Source organism: Acipenser ruthenus, chromosome 5, assembly GCF_902713425.1.
Source record: "Acipenser ruthenus chromosome 5, fAciRut3.2 maternal haplotype, whole genome shotgun sequence".
NCBI lineage: Eukaryota > Metazoa > Chordata > Actinopteri > Acipenseriformes > Acipenseridae > Acipenser > Acipenser ruthenus.
This window is the reverse complement of record NC_081193.1, coordinates 37,018,867-37,040,113: the sequence shown is the minus strand read 5'-3', so window position 1 is coordinate 37,040,113 and position 21,247 is coordinate 37,018,867. Positions and strand designations below refer to the sequence as shown.

Genomic DNA, 21,247 nt, shown 5'->3' with positions numbered 1-21,247 from the left:
GATGTTATAGTAATAAAATAATGACTTGGATCACATTATTGAGGAGTTTGGTGATAAAACGAGTGATCAGGAGATGATTTATCGGTATGCACGACTATGAAGAGGTATGTGAAAAATACAGCGAACAAGGGGTGGGGTGGGGCTGGAGATGCAGTACTGAGTGTCCTGTTGATATGCAGTGCCTTTTAAACCTGTTTTACTGTGAAAAAAATACTTTTAAACAGCGCGTCTAAAATAAACTGCGTGTGTGAAAATAAATTGAACCTGATGCGCCTGAGACATGCTGAATAAATGGACCGCAAAGGGTTAATGATGGACTTCACTGTGCTGAGAGGGATAATCAGCGCCTTTGAGATTTTCTTGTACCCTTCTCCTGCACTGTGCCTCTCTACCACTTTATCCCTGACTTGTTTCGAAAGCTCCTTGGTCTTCATGGTTGCTTTGTTGGATCACTATGTGAATTGCAGCTTGAAAGTCTTTATATACCTGAGGGAAATTATCTTCAAGTTAAACCACTTTGATTACGCACAGGCTAAAACCATTTCACTAATTTTGTCACCTTTCAAACAAATCATTTGCATCTGAGCTGATTTAGGGCCGCAGTAGCAAAGGAGTTGAATACTTGCAACTGAGATTAGTCCGTTTCTCTGAAAATCTTACTTATTTAGATTTTATATGCATTTCACTTTATCAATGTGCAGTAGTTTGTGTAGATTCTACATGTAAAGTCTAATTTGAAAGCATCATGGAGTACACTCAGGTGCCAACAAAATGTGAAAACTTTGCAGGGGGGTGAATACTTCTGCAAACCACTGTGTATATATGTTATGATATAGATATATATATATATATATATATATATATATATATATATATATATATATATATATATATAAATTGTATAATTTTGTTGTATATGCTGAAAGAATAATCCCAATACTAACATTATGTTCTGTACGGTAGTTTGTTTTCAGCAAAAACTACTTAATTAACCTCATCCCACTAAACACAAAAAATAAGGTATTTGTCATTTAGTATGTATGCAAAGAGAAAAACACAAAGCAACAAAAAATGTGTCCTTGCCTAAAGGATAAAAACACAGAATCTGTCTTAAACAGTGCTGAGCATTGTTTTCATAGCTGCCTGTTCTCTTATGGACCTTGCTGGTGTACAGTGCAGCCAGAACATTTCTGCCTTGCCGGCTTCTGTTTTTGACTTAAAGATTTTGTTCTGTGATTTCCTATCATTTCTCTTGCAGTCCTGTCACACTCATCAGTATGTGTCCGGAGCAGTATGAGTAAGTATATGCACATTCCTCTGTTTCGCATGCCCATCATGCATCCTCTGCCTTAGCAGATTCACTGTAGAAATAACACTGGCAGCTCCCTAATAAATAATGTTCTCATTATTATTCCACGATTTTATTTTATTTTTTTGTTTCCACTGTTTTATTGAGCAGTCTCATTTTAAATGTATTTCATTGTTTGCCTGCAGACTCTCGCAGTCACCACAACTCTGTCATGATGACACTCATTCCAGGATAGAGCATTATGCAAGCAGGTATTACTTTGCTTTTTATGCCATTTTTTATCATTTAATGATTAGATTCTGTTGCAAACAGTATTTTCATTGTGGGCTTAATGAGATTGTGATAGTATAGAGTCTTATAACTTTCGGTTAACTGTGTGATACCTGTCGAGGCCTATGGTGACCTTCCCTGGCTCTTTTTTTTAATCCCAGGCTCTTCACTTTCAATTTTCATCCCCTATATATATATATATATATATATATACATATACATATATACATATATACATACATACATACAAGCACCTGAGCTGTATCTCTTACTTCTTACTTCAAGGATTTATTAATATCAAAAAAAATTTCCAAACATGATAGTTTTTTCAAATTTACATTATACTCTTTTTTCAAGGCCCTGTGTTGCACAATTAATTAGTCCCTCCAGAGAAATGCTGTTTCGCAATTGCAGGAATAAAACACGGAATTAGCTCCTACTTGCAGATTTTCCATGCAAAGCAAAATAAAAAGACTATCTGTAGCGTAGTGAGAAGTGTGGCGGGATTCAGTGCTAGCATCAGCGTGAAGCAATTTTGTTATATATCCAAGTAAATTCAATTATAAAATGGCTTGGCTAAGTTAAACGCAGTGATTGGCTGAACAAGATCTCATGACCGTTTAGTAAGAATTGTCTTATGCAAGGTTAGGGGCAAATCACCTCTGAAGATCAATCCGTTTCCGTGGATTTATTTTCTTTAGAATTTCAAAATCTCGATCTCTTTGGACATGGCAATCGTTCCTGCAGTAATACGTTTATCCAGCAAATTTATAGCTTCTAAAGACTGTATAGGACCTATTTTGTACTGGTGGAATAAAGCTTAATTTAAAGTTTAAAATGCTATTGTTTTTTTGTTTTTGTTTTATAAAATAAACATAGAGTAATTTTATGTAAACCTCAGATGCAGAATACTGTAAGGCATCATTTTTTCACCTTAGAAGCATCGCTAGGGTGCGACCTATGCTTTCATGCTTCTGTAGCTGAAAAGCTGGTTCGTGCATTTGTTTTTCCGAGGATTGATTATTGTAACGCTCTGCTTGCAGGCGTCTCCAAAATCACACTGTCCAAATTACAACATGTTCAGAACTCAGCAGCTCGTATCCTGACAAGGTCACGTGCGAGGGATCATATCACTCCTGTTCTAGAGTCCCTGCACTGGTTGCCTGTCAGGTTTCGTGTTGATTTTAAAATTTTACTTCGTACTTTTAAGGCTTTGCATGGTTTGGCTCCACAGTATTTATCTGATCTCATCAATCTACACCCCTTCACGCAACCTTCACTCAACTGATCTTGGATTGTTATGTGTTCCCTCTGTTCACCTACGTTCTGTGGGCGACAGGGCTTTTTGTTGTTATGCCCCAAAACTTTGGAACACCATTCCTAAAGAGATCAAGGATTCTACCACTCTTAATGCTTTTAAATCTAGCTTATAGACCTACTTTTATAGAAAGGGTTTTTATTTTCTGTTTTGATTGTTTGTAAAGCGCTGTGAAATGTTGCTTTTAAAGGCGCTTTATAAAATAAAGTTTATTATTATATTTTATAAGCGCAATAACCCACTCCAGGGTGTGGGGTAAGACAGATCTTATTGCACCTGTGGGTGGCTGAAGCTACGCGGCCTATGGCCTCGTGCCTCACACCCAGACCTGTGTAAGAAAGGCCTGTGTCTTACCGCACACCCTGTTGTGGCTTACTGCTTACTTAACTAACTGTGAGTGACTTTTTCTTATTCATTATACTCATTAACACTATTTTTATTAAAGTCATTGCCGCAGAATTGGACAAGTTCTTTGCAGAAAATACATTTTTCTCTTTGTAGAATTTAGGAAATTGTACTGCAGATTTCCGTGGGGACTAACTAATACATTAAATCTAATTCTCAGTTTATCTAAATAAAATAAAATAAATTGAAAAGCTTAGTTTACTTGTGCTTAAAGGATTATCAATCTTCTCTGCTTAGGTTGGCACAGATGGAGATGTCAAATGGATCCCTGCCTACAGACAGCAGCTCCACAACAGGAAGTATGTAAGTAATTTCGGCTCTCAGATACCTTTACTGAAGAAAGATGGCTATAGAAGAATGCCATGCGATTTTTGTGACTCCTTCCAACTGATTAAACTGGTGGGGTAGAATCAGAGCATCAGTCATGAATTTAAACTGTAATTGAAATAATGAGCTTATTAGCTTTTGAGATTAGATTTAAATACTTTTAGCCACGACTGACAGATTGTATTAGTCACATTCTTACTCATGCAAAAAACAGCAGAGACTTGACTACTATGCACGTGCAAGTGAAATGGGGGGGGGGGGGGGGGGGCATGGGGGGTGGTGAGGTGATGAGATGTGATGAGATGGAGTGTGTCAATTGCACTCATTGTTACGAGGCACTTCTCTGACAAAATGTGTTAAATTGCTCAAAACTAAAACATCTATTTCCCTAGTTTGAACAATATGAATTTTAGCATACAAGCTGGTCAGGCTTGTCCATCTGAGATCCTCCATTATATTTGGACTTAAATATTCCTAAACTAAAAGCTCTGCTGTTCACATTAGACTGTCCCAAAATGTTCAATCACATGCTTTTTTTTATTACTGCATCTGCTTATTTATTTTATAATATACTTTGTATGATTGGTTTGTGTCTGATCAAACAGGACAAAAAAAAAATATATATATATTTTTTTTTTTTACATAAAACTCATCTACATCTGAAATCGGATCAAGTTTAATGGAGATGTATCTTACTATAGATTGACCTATTGTTACAAAATAATGCCTGCCAAGGAATGTATTGTAAGTTCTGAGGAGTTGAGATCAGATCAAGGAGTCTCCAAAGATCAACACCTGCAGTGAATGGAGTTAGGGAGTGTGGTTTGACATGGAGCAGGCTGAAGAGGATGTGTCTTCCCAAAAGAATATCAGATAAACAAAATTCTAGATATGGTTAATATATATATAGATATATATATATATATATATATATATATATATATATATATATATATACACATACATACATATACATACAGTACTGTGCAAAAGTTTTAGGCAGGTGTGAAAAAATGCTGTAAAGTAAGAATGCTTTCAAAAATAGACATGTTAATAGTTTATAGTTATCAATTAACAAAATGCAAAGTGAGTGAACAGAAGAAAAATCTACATCAAATCAATATTTTGTGTGACCACCCTTTGCCTTCAAAACATCATCAGTTCTTCTAGGTACACTTGCACACAGTTTTTGAAGGAACTCGGCAGGTAGGTTGGCCCAAACATCTTGGAAAACTAACCACAGTTCTTCTGTGGATTTAGGCAGCCTCAGTTGCTTCTCTCTCTTCATGTAATCCCAGACAGACTCGATGATGTTGAGATCAGGGCTCTGTGGGGGCCATACCATCACTTCCAGGACTCCTTGTTCTTCTTATTATTTTTTATTTATTTATTTTTTTTCTTCTAAATTTAGTCGTCGGCAATTATTTTACCCCGTTTTTCACCCCAGTTTAGTATGCCCAATTAGTACCTGTATCCCCGGCTCACCGCTCGCAACCCCCCCGCCGACTCAGGAAACGGAGGCTGGAACACGCGTCCTCCGAAACGTGCTCCTTCCAAGCCGTCATTTTTCGCACTGCAGATCCACAGCAATGCCACCAGACCTATAGTGCCGGAGGACAACACAGATCTGGCGGCTCCGCTGCAGAGCCACAGGCGCCCTATCGGCCACAGGGGTCGCTGATGCGCGGTGAGCCGTGGATTCCCCTGCCGACCTAAGCCCTCCCTACCCGGGCAGCGCTCAGCCAATTGTGCGCCGCCCCCTAGGAACTCTCGGTCACGGTCAGCTGTGACATAGCCTGGACTCGAACCTGCGATCTCCAGGCTATAGGGCACATCCTGCGAGGAGCGCCTTTACTGGATGCGCCACTCGGGAGCTCTCTCCTTGTTCTTCTTTACGCTGAAGATAGTTCTTAATGACTTTCGCTGTATGTTTGGGGTCGTTGTCATGCTGCAGAATAAATTTGGGGCCAATCAGATGCCTCCCTGATGGTATTGCATGATGGATAAGTATCTGCCTGTACTTCTCAGCATTGAGGAGACCATTCATTCTGACCAAATCCCCAACTCCATTTGCAGAAATGCAGCCCCAAACTTGCAAGGAACCTCCACCATGCTTCACTGTTGCCTGCAGACACTCATTCGTGTACCGCTCTCCAGCCCTTCGGCGAACAAACTGCCTTCTGCTACAGCCAAATATTTCAAATTTTGACTTATCATTCCAGAGCACCTGCTGCCATTTTTCTGCACCCCAGTTCCTGTGTTTTCGTGCATAGTTGAGTCGCTTGGCCTTGTTTCCACGTCGGAGGTATGGCTTTTTGGCCGCAAGTCTTCCATGAAGGCCACTTCTGACCAGACTTCTCCGGACAGTAGATGGGTGTACCAGGGTCCCACTGTTTTCTGCCAATTCTGAGCTGATGGCACTGCTGGACATCTTCCGATTGCGAGGGGAAGTAAGCATGATGTGTCTTTCATCTGCTGCAGTAAGTATCCTTGGCCGACCTCTGCGTCTACGGTCCTCAACGTTGCCCGTTTCTTTGTGCTTCTTCAAAAGAGCTTGGACAGCACATCTGGAAACCCCTGTCTGCCTTGAAATTTCTGCCTGGGAGAGACCTTGCTGATGCAGTATACATACCTTGTGTCTTGTTGCTGTGCTCAGTCTTGCCATGGTGTATGACTTTTGACAGTAAACCGTCTTCAGCAACCTCACCTTGTTAGCCGAGTTTGGCTGTTCCTCAACCAGTTTTATTCCTCCTACACAGCTGTTTCTGTTTCAGTTAATGATTGTGTTTCAACCTACATATTGAATTGATGATCATTAGCACCTGTTTGGTATAATTGTTTAATCATACACCTGACTATATGCCTACAAAATCCCTGACTTTGTGCAAGTGTACCTAGAAGAATTGATGCTGTTTTGAAGGCAAAGGGTGGTCACACCAAATATGGATTTGATTTAGATTTTTCTTCTGTTCACTCACTTTGCATTTAGTTAATTGATAAATATAATCTATTAACATGTTTATTTTTGAAAGCATTCTTACTTTACAGCATTTTTTCACACCTGCCTAAAATTTTTGCACAGTACTGTGTGTGTGTATATATATATATATATATATATATATATATATATATATATAATTTTTTTTTTTTTTTAAGGGAACTAGAATTATTATAATCCGTATTGGCATGTTTCTTACAACTATTAACAACCTTGGTAACCTCCAGTTTTCTAATAGCTATACGTTTGCAAATATGTTAATATAAAACAAACACCCACCCACATACTGAAGTATAAAGAGAGCACACTAACTCCTAATGGAACAGTGTACAGCACCCTCTGGAGGGTTACATACAGTTCAGCTTCCCACATACTTCTCTAGCAGACTTTTCAAAGATTTCTCTCTGGTTTGTTGGATTACCAGAATGACATCTTCAGTATTCAGATGATATTTAGTCCATTACATTTTCTGACACACAATTATATAAGCAACATAAGTATTCTAAGAACATTTATAAATGATCAAAAACGGCTTTCTGTAGAATCTTTTTTGCTCTCATAAGCCATATTAAATTGATTTGTTGTGTACATTTATACTCATTCTTCTTTGTGAATAAATCCTATTGAGGCCATAGCAGTTGAAAAAGTCAAATAATGTATGAGCTTTTTGTGCCCAGCGGTGGTGATATATGCTTCTACCTTGATTGTAACACATATATATATATATATATATATACAGCTCTGGAAAAAATTAAGAGACCACTGCAAAATTATCAGTTTCTCTGGTTTTACTATTTATAGGTATGTGTTTGGGTTAAATGAACATTTTTGTTTTATTCTATAAACTACTGACAACATTTCTCCCAAATTCCAAATAAAAATATTGTCATTTAGAGCATTTATTTGCAGAAAATGACAACTGGTCAAAATAACAAAAAAGATGCAGTGTTGTCAGACCTCGAATAATGCAAAGAAAATAAGTTCATATTCATTTATAAACAACACAATACTAATGTTTTAACTTAGGAAGCGTTCAGAAATCAATATTTGGTGGAATAACCCTGATTTTCAAGCACAGCTTTCATGCGTCTTGGCATGCTCTCCACCAGTCTTTCACATTGATTTTGGGTGACTTTATGCCACTCCTGGCACAAAAATTCAAGCAGCTCAGCTTTGTTTGATGGCTTGTGACCATCCATCTTCCTCTTGATCACATTCCAGAGGTTTTCAATGGGGTTCAGGTCTGGAGATTGGGCTGGCCATGACAGGGTCTTGATCTGGTGGTCCTCCATCCACACCTTGATTGACCTGGCTGTGTGGCATGGAGCATTGTCCTGCTGGAAAAACCAATCCTCAGAGTTGGGGAACATTGTCAGAGCAGAAGGAAGCAAGTTTTCTTCCAGGACAACCTTATACTTGGCTTGATTCATGAGTCCTTCACAAAGACAAATCTGCCCGATTCCAGCCTTGCTGAAGCACCCCCAGATGAGTCCAATTTTCAGCTTTGCCCAACACCTGGTCGTCTAATGGTTAGACGGAGACCTGGAGAGGCCTACAAGCCACAGTGTGTCGCACCCACTGTGAAATGTGGTGGAGGATCGGTGATGATCTGGGGGTGCTTCAGCAAGGCTGGAATCGGGCAGCTTTGGCATGAATCAAGCCAAGTACAAGGTTGTTCTGGAAGAAAACTTGCTTCCTTCTGCTCTGACAATGTTCCCCAACTCTGAGGATTGGTTTTTCCAGCAGGACAATGCTCCATGCCACACAGCCAGGTCAATCAAGGTGTGGATGGAGGACCACCAGATCAAGACCCTGTCATGGCCAGCCCAATCTCCAGACCTGAACCCCATTGAAAACCTCTGGAATGTGATCAAGAGGAAGATGGATGGTCACAAGCCATCAAACAAAGCTGAGCTGCTTGAATTTTTGTGCCAGGAGTGGCATAAAGTCACCCAAAATCAATGTGAAAGACTGGTGGAGAGCATGCCAAGACGCATGAAAGCTGTGCTTGAAAATCAGGGTTATTCCACCAAATATTGATTTCTGAACGCTTCCTAAGTTAAAACATTAGTATTGTGTTGTTTATAAATGAATATGAACTTATTTTCTTTGCATTATTCGAGGTCTGACAACACTGCATCTTTTTTGTTATTTTGACCAGTTGTCATTTTCTGCAAATAAATGCTCTAAATGACAATATTTTTATTTGGAATTTGGGAGAAATGTTGTCAGTAGTTTATAGAATAAAACAAAAATGTTCATTTAACCCAAACACATACCTATAAATAGTAAAACCAGAGAAACTGATAATTTTGCAGTGGTCTCTTAATTTTTTCCAGAGCTGTATATATATATATATATATATATATATATATATATATATATATATATATATATATATATATATATATATATATCATGGTGGTCTGGCGAGTTTGCCTGCACATATGGAGGAGCGAGACTTTTTGACTCTTCTCTTTTTGGGAGAGAGAGCTAATAAAAAGAGTAAATTTAATCAGTGTCCTGCCTTTTCTGCACCGCTGCTGGAAACCCAGCACACAGTCGCTACATTGTTGTCAGAAGTGGAGGCAAGGCAGGTGCCCTGGAACACACTTGGAAGCTGGCAGAGGAGAGTGTAGAAATGCAAAACTAGACTCGCCCAAATAATTGGCATAGGCAAAACTAGCTTAGCCCAGCATCGATGTTGAAGCTTTGGGTGAAACTAGACTCTCCCAAATTAATGGCATGGCCGAACCAGATTTGCCCACCATTGATTTTGAAGCATTGGATGAAACTAGACTCGTCTTTTTAAATTCTGGGCCAATCTAGATTCGCCCGACTGGACGCAGGCAAGAGCCGAGAAAAAGTAGTAACTTTTGGTAGCTTAACTAGATTGGCCCGGGCAAAACTAGACTCGCCAGACCACCGGGTTTCATCCTTAAAAAAAAAATATATATATATATATATATATATATATATATATATATATATATATATATATATATGTGTGTGTGTGTTTTAGAGAAGGTAGAACTGCAGTGTACAAAAATGAAGGTCGATAAGGAGAAAAAATACTGGGGCTAGGTGGCGCCTTAACTGGATTAGGCTGAAAGGACAGTTAAATTATGTACAGATAATTAATGAGCAACAACAATCGTTTTGACCAAAGGAAGACATAAACTAGTGATGTCCAGTGGAAAAGGACATTAAAACATCAAAGGACTGGGAGTTTAAAGAGGCAAGATACACAAATGATCTCATGAAAGTGGCTACTTAGCAGAGTGAAAAGATAAATATCCAAGCAAAACATTTTGCGCTTCACATCGAATGCTAAACAAGGTGCTGTCACTCTGCTAAGGAAGGCTGCAACTCCGGGACTCTGCCTAAAAACTGACACAAGACGGGACTCTGCCTGAAACTGTTGTGGATCCTATACCGAGCAGCTGTTTGTTGATTCTATCAAGAATTGAAAGCTTTTTTGCCGAGTTTGATCCAAAGTGGGATTGAAGACTGTTTTGCTGAGTGGAGAGCCTTTTGTACTGGACACTTCAACCGATTGAGTTTCAAAACCAGCGGACCATGAAACTAAATTAAATAATTGTAACACATTCACATAGAATTGAACTGTTAATTATTTAGTTTGCACACTTTGCGAGTGAAATAACTTTTGGTGAAACTTGATTAAGTAACTATAAGTAATCTGCCTCATATTGTATGAATTAATTCTTTAAAAGTAAACTTGCCATATCCTTAATCGATTAAGGTTGTCTGCATCATTTCAGTTGAGGCTGTGCTTGTATGTGTGTGTGTGAGCAAGCTACTAGCAACGTCACAGCTTGTTCAAGCTGCTGCTTTGTGTGTGAGGAGACAGGCGGTGTCATATTTCAGTTGCCTGCTAGCCAGCATGAGTGCAGTCAGAGTTTTGGATTATGTTTTGTGCTTGGAGACTAAGATTTACTTTCTGACTTTTCTGTTTTCTGTTTATTATTTGTGTACTTAATAAAATACTATTGTTGATTAAACATTCCTTGTGTCTGCGCGTGTATGTGTGTTCATAGTAAATCCTCAATATCTGTAACACGTCAATTAAATATTAACAAGAACTAATCAACTCAGATAAACATTAAGTTATCAATTATTTAATTGTTCCTACAACAGACAACATGTCGGGAAACATTTGTTTGTGCATATTTGTGTAAATGTGCTGTTGTGTGTGCATAAGAATTTTTTTTTTTAATCAAACAGACGGCTATCGATTATAACATATGAATAGGGGTCATTTCAGCTCAAGTTGACCAAATTGTGGGGAGTTGTTTTCTCCAGTTGTGGTTGATGATATATAAACCACATGTGATGTAGGATACAGTGCCTATAGTAAGTATTCACCCCCCTTGGACGTTTTCCCAGTTTGTTGTGTTAAAACCTGAAATCTTGATGCATTTAAATGGGATTTTTGTTTCCTTTGATTTACACAACCTACTCAACACTTTGAAGACGAAAGATCATTTTTATGGTGAAACAACTGTTAATGAAAAATAAAAAAACTGAAATGTCTTGGTTAGATAAGTATTCACCCCACTGAGTCAATATTTGGTAGAACCACCTTTGGCAGCAATTATATAGCTAGAGTCTTTTGGGGTAAGTCTCTACCAGGTTTGCACATCTGGATCGTGCAATATTCACCCATTTTTCTTGGCAAAATTGTTCAAGCTCTGGATGGGGATCATTGGTGGACAGCAATCTTCAAGTCTTGCCACAGATTCTCAATCGGATTCAAGTCCGGGCTTTGACTGGGCCACACTAGGACATTCACTTTCTTGTTTTTAAGCCACTCCAGTGTCGCTTTGGCTGTGTGCTTGGAGGTCATTGTCCTGCTGAAAGGTGAATCTCCGTCCCAGTCTTAGGTCTTTTGCAGACTGAAGCAGGTTTTCCTCAAGGATTTGACTGTATTTATCTCCCTCCATTTTGCCCTCTACCCTGACAAGCTTCCCAGTCCCTGCCGATGAAAGGCATCCCTATAGCATGATGCTGCCACCACCATGCTTCACAGTAGGGGTGGTGTTACCTGGGTGATGTACTATGTTGGGTTTGCGCCAGACATAATGCTTTGCATTTAGGCCAAATAGTTCAATTTTTGTTTCATCGGACCACAGAATCTTTTACCACATCTTTTCAGAGTCTCCCACATGCCTTTTTGCAAATTCCAAGCGGGATTTTACATGGACTTCCTTTTTGCCTCTCTTCCATACAGGCCACATTTGAGGAGTACCTGAGCTATTGTTGACACATGGACAGTTTCTTCCATCTCAGCCATGGAACGCTGTAGGTCTTTCAGAGTTGTCATTGGCCTCTTGCTGGCTTCTCTGACCAATGCCCTTCTTACCCGGCTGCTCAGTTTGGGAGGACGGCCTGCTCTAAGCAGATTCTGGGTGGTGCCATATACCTTCCACTTCTTAATAATCGACTTGACTGTGCTCCAAGGGATATTCAATGCCTTTGAAATCTTTTTATACCCCTCCCCTGATCTGTGCCTTTCCACAACTCCGTCCTGGAGTTGTTTTGAAAGCTCCTTGGTCTTCATGGTAGTATCTTTGCGTGAATGCACTACCCAACTGTGAGACCTTACAGAGACAGGTGTATTTAATCTGAAATCATGTGAACCACTTTTATTGCACACAGATGGACTCCATTTAACTTCTGAAGGCAATTGGTTGCACCTGAGCCTATTTAGGAGTGTCATAGCAAGGGGGGTGAATACTTATCTAATGAAGACTTTTCAGGTTTTTATTTTTAATTGATTTGTTTTTTCAACCCCCCCCCCCCCCTCCCCCACCCCACCCTCTCATTTTTTAACACATTAAAAGTGTTGAGTAAGTTGTGTACATCAAAGGAAAAAAAATCCTATTTAAATGCATCAAGATTTCAGGTTGTAACACAACAAACTGTGAAAACGTCCAAGGGGGGTGAATACTTACTATAGGCACTGTATATGCAGCAAAAATAATTAATGGTTGAGCAACCACCCTGGTCCACATGCACTGGAAGCTGGAAGGCTTCAAGTGTCATGTGTTGAAAGACGATATTGAAACATTCTAGCATGTGCATGCATTATGAATGTAGCCTGTAATGCCTAGGAATACTGTTGTGATTATTGTAATACTTTGAGTGGATTGTCTACAACAGATTTAATTATCCTGCAGCTTTCGCTGCTCCTAAGCTCCTATACCTCTGTGCCCTCTAAAATGTGTCATATGTCCTGTTACCTGTAGGGAGGACGAGCACATGTTGATCCTGCAATACTGTCAGACGCTGGGTGGAGAGTCGCCCCTCAGCCAGCCCCAGAGCCCAGCACAGATCCTGCAGGCTGTAGAGAAGGAGGAGCGGGGAGAGCTGGAGCGGGTCATTGCCAGACTCGAGGAGGAGCAGAGGTACAGTACAGCAAACCTAATAGCTTACTTAAAAGGTAATTGATGAAGGAACAGTTTGGAGCTTCGATATATAGTCATATAATTTCCCACCTGGTCACAAAAAGGGGAATAAAGCTGCATACAGTTGGAAGACAATTCTTTCAGGCCATTAAGTACTGTACATTGCAAAGGCTTTTATTACAAAAAGGCACCTACAAATATGCAGCCATTGGACGGTTTTCAGCAGTAGGAATTATAGCGCAGTTAAGAACTTCAGCATTGATTTATTTTGAGCAATTATTTTAAAATGTAAATGATTTTTACTTTATTGTCATCTTTGATACTGCCAAGTGTTCTTAATAGCAGTAGTTGGTACATACTGTATGTACCAACTACTGCTATTAGGTGGAACTAGAGTAGCACATAAACACTATCTGTAATATATTAACAAGTGTTGCAGGATTCAGTGTGAGCGTTGGCGCGAAGCAACTTATATATGCCGTACAAACTCAAATAAGTAAAATTATAAAATGGCTTGGATAAATTAAACTCTGTAATTGGCTGAACATAGGACCGTGCAGTATGAATTGTCTTATGCACAGCTAGGGGGCAATCACCTCTGAAGATTAATCAATTTCCTTGGATGTATTTTCTTTAAAATCTCAATCTCTATTTCTTTGGCCACTGCAATAGTTCCTGTAAAGCCCCAGGCTTAGGTACCAAATTCCTCTGGACTACAGGATCTAAAATCGGGCTGTTAAATAAATGATGGTAATTGCAGACACCAGTGGGTATTATAATGCAGTGAACAGTTTTGTTGCGGTTGAGTGGTGTGACATTCTGCATGACTATTGCTTACTTAACTAACTGTGACTTGCTTTTTCTTATTTATTTATTACTCATTAACACTGTTTTTTATTGAAAAGTAATTGCCGCATATACATTTTTCTCTTTGCAGATTTTAGGACATTTTAGGAAATTTGACTGCAGATTTCTATGGGGACTACTTAACATATAAAACTATTTTTCAATGTGAAAAGTAACTTCTAGAAAATACAATGGCAGAATAAATTAAAAGCTGCACTGTACAAAAAATAACTAACCCAATGGTATTGTACATTCACATTCTATATGAGAATGAAATTAAGTGTTGTACAGGAAGACTAAAGCTGAAACTACTAATTTAGCGAATGCTCAGTTCTGCCATGGATATGTCAGCATTGTTTGCAAATATATACAGAGCAAAGCAGTCTTAATCATGCAACTTTAATTTCCTCCCTGCATTAAAATATACACATCTTTAGTCTCACCTAGTACTTTAAAAATAGCAACAAACGGGGCCAGGCTCCCTCATATGCACATGGGTGAATCCATTTAAAAAGAAATACATATTCTTTCAATGTTTTTTGCACACTCCATCTTCTGGATTTTTTATTAGAGAGAGAATATTTATTACCTGCCATAGCTGTCATGCATAACTTTAAACTTTCAATTAGTCCCCACGGAAATCCGCAGTAAAATTTCCTAAAACCTGCAACGAGAAAAGAGTGTTTTCTGCAAAATTCTGTGGCAATGACTTTTTAATGATGTGTTGATGAGTATAAATAAATAAGAAAAAGTAAGTCACAGTTAGTTAAATTCATTTTTTTATTAATGGAAATCAACGAAGAAGAAAAAAACATACAATAAAGCAAAGAGCTCACTTTTTAAAAAACTTTTACAGCACTGACTTGGATGCCGTTTTTTAAAATATACATAAAACATAACAATTCTTAAAAAATAAATTAAATACAGTTATGGTCAAAACCTATGACTACATTTAATCACATTAGTAATAATAACATTTCCTAGCAGAGTAAGATTGTAGGTGTGCACTGGGATTCAAATTAGCATTGGTACATTTTACAAATGCACTGTTTACTGTGTACAAGGCTTGGAGCATTTTTGTACAAATGTAACAGGGTATTTTTTAGAAACATTTGTTGCTCACCAAAATGTTGTAATTTTAAAACGTATCCACATCAAGACAGAAATAGTTTGGAAGCTGTGACAGGCGACGCTGATTGGCTTTTTTGTTTCTTTGACTAAGGCCACAATGTGAAAGTGCTACCATCACATACCACAAAACAAACAGGAAAGTAACAATTAAAAAAAAAAAAAAAGGATTTTCACAAAAATGTTAAGTCATCCCAAGTAATCAGATAATATCTAATATAGTTTGCCACCCCCTTCCTTTTTGAGCATTCATGTTACTACACCATGTACAAAAAACGTGTATATTGCCATATAGAATTAGAATGACATCTTTCAGGACCTGGAACATAGGGAGCACAAGCAAGGTCCTAATAGTTTTTCTCTGATCTTTCACATAGGAGTAACAGAACAACGCTTCACTTTGAACTTGAGACTAAAATAAGAAATCCTTTTTGTAAATAATAATAATAATAATACTTATTTCGTTCTTCAGTAGCCACTGTTTGTCGATTCATGGTCGCTGTCACGGTCTTCTGCCGTTTTAACAGAAGCTATGACAATGAGTTATTGGAAATACTGGACTTGCATTTTACCGTTATATTCGGTGGTAATTTAGATTTGTTTCCAGAACTCACCAATGGCCTTAGGAATCTCTCCATGGCTGAACTAAAGCTCGCACTGAAACCCTGCCACACTTCTCACTATACAAATAGCGTGTATGCGCTCTAGTGACATGTACAGTGATAGTAAGAAGCAAATGTTTGAGTTTTTGTTTTTTTGCAAAAAATTAAAAATTCCACAGGAGAGAGCAAATTCCGTGATTTTTTTCGCGGTCGTGGAATCCTGGAGGGATTAATCAATATTCAGATATATAGTAATACTAGAAAAAAAACAGCCCTAGCTATGCTTACTGTTCCATTCAGGCTTGTATAATTGTATCCAGGATTTATGAAACAATACAATTCATGTATTGGATTAATGTACAGGGACGTGGCTGCTGACATCAATCAGACCCTGGCCCCCTTTTTGAACACCCCTCTCCTCAGCCAGTGCAGCCCATCCCAAAAAGAATCCAGGATGGTCTTTTGCACCTCTCCCAGCAGCCCCTGCTGTGGTTCCAAACACACCAGCCGGTGCCACAGTGTGGATGCCACCAGGTTGTTGATGATCAGAGCTCTTCCTCTATAAGATAGCTGTGGAAGCAGCCAGCGCCACCTACCCAGCCGCCCCTTCACTCCCTCTAGCGCCCCCTCCCAGTTCTTCTCTCACTGATTTCATCCCCCAGGTGTACCCCCAGGTACTTGAAACCTCCCCTTTTCCAATTAATCAAGATTGGCAGGGCTGGTGGTCTGCAGCACCCCCACTTCCTCAGCAACAGGGCACAGCTCTTATTTCAGTTCACCTTGTCTGAGGACATTGTATCAAAGTCTACAAGGGTTGTGTGCAGTGCCCTGTCATCCTGCTCCCCTCTCAACATTACCACAAGGTCGTCGGTGTATGGTGACACTCTGACAGGGTGGTCGGGGCACTGTGGTATGGACAGTCCACTGATCACATGGCGCAGTTTATGGGTCACTGTAGAGCACCCAAGTCATGGCCACAAAGACAGAGCTGAACCAAAGGACTCCATGGTCCTCCACAAATACTGGTGTTCAACCCGGTCAAAAGCCTTTTCCTGATCCAGTGAAATCAAACTAGTATTCAAGCCAAATATCTTTGAGACTGCCAAAATATCGCAAATTACAAATATATTGTCAAAGATTGACCTGCCAGGCACACAGTACGTCTGGTCCAAGTGTACCACTGACCCCAGGACCTCCCTCAGTCTGTTGGCCAGAGCTTTTGACAACAACTTGTAATCTACACACAAGGCGGCGTCAGGTCTCCAGTTCTTTATTTCAAACAGGTCCCTCTTTTTAGGCAGCAGTGTTACTACTGCCCTTGTGCAGCTGAGCGGCAGCTCTCTCTGGGCCAGACTTTCTTTATAAACCGCCAGCAGGTCCTCCCGCAGCTCATCCCAGAACGCTTTATAGAACTCAGTGGGGAGGCCATCGATGCCAGGGGCTTTGCCATTGCTCAGTCCATTGAGGGCGGTGGAGAGCTCCTGCAGCGTAAGTGCTCTCTCCAGCCCCCCCTCTCCTCTTCAGGGACCTGTGGCAGATCTTGATGGAACCTGTGTGTGTGGGCTGTGTCTCCTCCTCCTGCCTCGCTGGAGAAAAGCTGTGTGTAGAACTGCACAGCCCTCCTGCGGATCTCCCCCGGCTCCTGCAGCTCTCTCCCATCCTCTGGGCGCAGACAGTGAATCAGTTTTCTCTGGCCCTGTTTCTTCTCCAGACTGAAGAAGTAGCGGGTCAGGGCATTCACCTGTGATACACTCTGGAACCTCAATCTTGTTAGCGCCCCCTGTGGTTTTGTATCCAGCAGGACACTTTTTTTCCTTTGAGGTCTTCAACAAGCCTGGTATTTGGTGTGGACTCCAAAGCCTGCTGAAGCTCTAGGATGTCCATCTCCAAAGCTCTCATTGACTCGTTAATGCTCCTAGTGACACTCACAGTGTACTGCAGACAGAACAGGCGAATCTGCACCTTCCCCACATACCACCACTGTCTCAGGGAATTAAAACAAGTTTTAAAATGTGCAGCATTGACTATAAGGGTGATAAAATGCCAGTAAGCGCTGTGTGTTCTTACTGATGGAATTAAAACACTTGCTATTATCATACAGTGATCAGACAAACCAGTAGGGGTAATAAAACATGATTTAAAAGTGCTAAAATTATGTTTAAAACAATAAAAAATGGTCTAATCTGGCCAGAGAGAGAGTGTATTATCCCTGACTTTTACCCATGTATACTGTCTTTTATTGTTATTAAAACTTTTCAAAACATCTTCTAATTCACACTTTTCTATTATACGGCGCATCTGTCTGCACGGGGCTCTGCTTGATTCCTGTCGTCTTTATCGTTTTCTGTACAATTTAATATCTCCTCCCAAGGTGTTATCTAAAATATTTAAAAAGGAGATTCTGGGGGCTCCCGAGTGGCGCATCCAGTAAAAGCACTCGCTAGAGTGCAGGATGCGCTCTATAGCCTGGACGTCGCCGGTTCGAGTCCAGGCTATTCCACAGCCGACCGTGGACGGGAGCTCCCAGGGGGCGGTGCTCAATTGGCCGAGCGTCGCCCGGGGGGAGGGAGGGTTAGGTCGGCCAGGGTGTCCTCGGCTCACCGCGTACCAGCGACCCCTGTAGTCTGGCCGGGCGCCTGCGGGCTTGCCTGTAAGCTGCCCAGAGCTGCGTTGTCCTCCTACGCTGTAGCTCTGAGGCGACTGCACAGTGAGTTTGCAGTGTGTAAAGAAGTGGGTGGCTGACGGCACACGCTTCGGAGGACAGCGTGTGTTCATCTTCGCCCCTCCCGAGTCACCGCAGGGGTGGTAGCGGTGAGCTGAGCCTAAAAAATAATTGGGCATTTCAAATTGGGGAGAAAATAATAAAAACGAATTGGCAACGACTAAAAAAAAATAAAAAAATAAAAAGGAGATTTTTTCCCTACCATCAGTGGGAGCATATATATATATTAATAAAAACAAAAGTCGTATTCTCCACTACTGCTCTTACAAAGAGCAGGCATCCTTTAACAACCTCATCAACAGTACAGGAAATTGGTTTAAAATTTTCAGAAAATAAAACAGCAACCCCCAGCGGGTTATTAGTCTCTTCCCCAGTGCTCTTCTGTGCTCCCCAGCCTTACTATCTTTCACTCCCTTTCCAGTACTCCCATTATTTTCTTTATCTCCCTCTGTACAATGTTTTTTTGCCACTGCTCCTCCACTCCTTATTTTTATTTTTTTCCCTGGTACTTTAAACTCCCCGTCCTTACTCCTTTCTGTTTCCATCTCAGCTGTCTCCCCTGGAGCTTCTATCAACCCTGCTGCAACTACCTCTGCTTCACCTGCCGCAGCCTGGGCTGCAACCGGCACTTCAGTGCTGCTTCCAGCCTCCTCCCCTCCCGCTGTCTCCTACCTGTGTTTCCTGATCATCCTTACCCCGGATCAGTTCTGCCTCCCTAACGGTGTCGGTACTGCTGCCAGCGTCTTTCTCCCCCGACGTTACTACCACTGCCTCCCGCTGTCTGATTATCAGACTGGACCTCCCTTCTCCGCGGCTTCGGCTGTGGCCTCGGCCCAATCCCACTATCTTCCTCTGCTGCACCCCGCTCCTCATTCTCCTCCTCCTCCTCCAGACAGTTCCTGACATTTCGATTTTAAACTTTAAAGAGATGTTCAGATCTTCATTGATGTTATTTAGTATCGTGTAAACCTGCCTTCGGAAATACACAATGTGCATCAAATGTGGGGCTTTGCAGCCCAAGGGAATTCTTTTAATCCCTGACATTACTTGTCCGTACCGGGCTCACTCCCTCTCCAGTACTTCATTACGTACAAAAGGTGGAACATTTGAAATTGTTACTTTTCGTGCCGGGGCTGCAAGCGGCAACACCGATGTGAACATATTGTTTAAAACTATCCCCTTTTCTATGATCTGATATACTAATTCAGTTGTTTAACATACACCTCTCGAGGGGACAAAACTGTTCCGGTGAAATCTTCACTCCATGTCTCCTAGTTAGTTTTTCAGTGGGGTAATTTGAGGGGTTATGACCCCCCAAACTGGCCATTTCGGCCAGAAACTGACACAGCCAGTCAGCCCCCTTTTTTAAAAAAAAACACTTTAAATACTAATAACTATAAAAAACAAAACAATGCAACAGTAGAACAAAACAAGAATTCAGCAGCTCTCACACACACTCCAAAGCTCCACCCACACGAGAGAGAGAGATTTTCATGCATGATTCTTTTTTTTTTTTCTCGTTCTCTTATTATCTTATCTTTGGCCATTTGCTCCCGATATTAGTTTGAGGTCAGTTTCTTTACAAGAGCCCATATCTTTTACTGACTCATCGGTTTCATATACTGGCCACTTGGGTACTGCACTGCTTATCTAATCAGCCCTGAGATAAGGTTTAAATGGCATCCCCTGCCTTGTGTTCTGTGTTGCAGGAATCTGCAGATAGAGTACGAGTACCTGAAGGAGCAGCACTGTCTGAAAGGTGCCTCTTCCCTGACCTCCCCCCCACACTCAGTGGCCTCTGGACAGCCGGGCGGCCCAGCGGAGGCAGAACTATTAGCTGAGGCCAAACTCCTGCGGCAGCACAAAGGCCGGCTTGAAGCCAGGATGCAGATTCTGGAGGACCACAACAAGCAACTGGAGTCCCAGCTGCACAGGCTGCGTCAGCTGCTCGAGCAGGTAGTTACAACACACAGACACACAGGGCTACAGCACATGCATTGCCAGGTTATTGAGACTCTCCGAATATGGGGATGTAAGGAGGTGCCTCTCCATCTGTCTTTTTATACATGTCTACGTATGTCACCCTAACATTTGTAGAAACGCTTATCCAGTTCTGAGGAAACTTGGTGGGGAATTTGTTAACAGACATTTAAGTTATTTGCGCAAACCACTTTACAAAAATAGATTAAATATCTCCACCTCAGCAGTATAACTCTTGTTCCCAGATCTGTGGATTTTAACCTTTTGATTGCCACACAAATATTTATGTTCCTGCTGGTCCACTATATAAATGGCCCTTTTGCACAGTACTTTTAATCTTTGTTAAAGCATTTTACAAATGCACAACAAATTCTTAAATACAAAAAATATATAGGTTGCACATCTTTTTGACCTTTTATGTTGGTGTTTGACAAGACCGCTAGTCAGTCGCACATAAGGAGAGACGAAACCTCTGTCAAAAGCACTGAAAAGGCAGTGTCAGATTATGAATTAAGTTGCTTGTTCCCTTTCAAGTACAAAATGTAACCATTACCGTATGGGTATTTACCTCTTAAAAACCCAAAGCCTGAAAAAGATATATCAAAGCTGCTCGCAGAGCCTGTGACACAGTCGTGACCCTGCCTCCGAGGGCATTACTGCGCTCACAGATCTCCACTGCATTTTCCTTTAAAGACTGACCTGACTGGAGATCTGGTTCAGATAAGTACTTGTTGCTCTAATTTTCTCGCAATTATTGTGTTTACACAAGTATTAAGTGATATTATTATGCTGTGTTAGGACCATTGTTATTGTGCACTATATATGCCTGTTGCTTGTTACGTCCCACTGCGGCCTTGTGCCTCGCACGAAGCCTGCGGCTTGAGTTACGCCTTCGCAGGGATCCAGCAACATAC

General features: G+C 40.7%; 1 protein-coding gene across 6 annotated transcripts in view; it reads left to right on the top strand.

Annotated features, from left to right (window-relative positions):
- The window catches only part of LOC117402749 (utrophin-like), a 251,345-nt gene that overhangs the window by 216,314 nt on the left and 13,784 nt on the right, over positions 1-21,247 (top strand). For all 6 annotated transcript variants that reach the window (XM_059024118.1, XM_059024119.1, XM_059024120.1 and 3 more), the window contains 5 exons: positions 1,259-1,297; positions 1,495-1,560; positions 3,540-3,605; positions 12,897-13,055; positions 20,063-20,309. In XM_059024118.1, the coding sequence (XP_058880101.1) occupies positions 1,259-1,297; positions 1,495-1,560; positions 3,540-3,605; positions 12,897-13,055; positions 20,063-20,309 (577 nt within the window). The remainder of the gene's footprint in view (positions 1-1,258; positions 1,298-1,494; positions 1,561-3,539; positions 3,606-12,896; positions 13,056-20,062; positions 20,310-21,247) is intronic.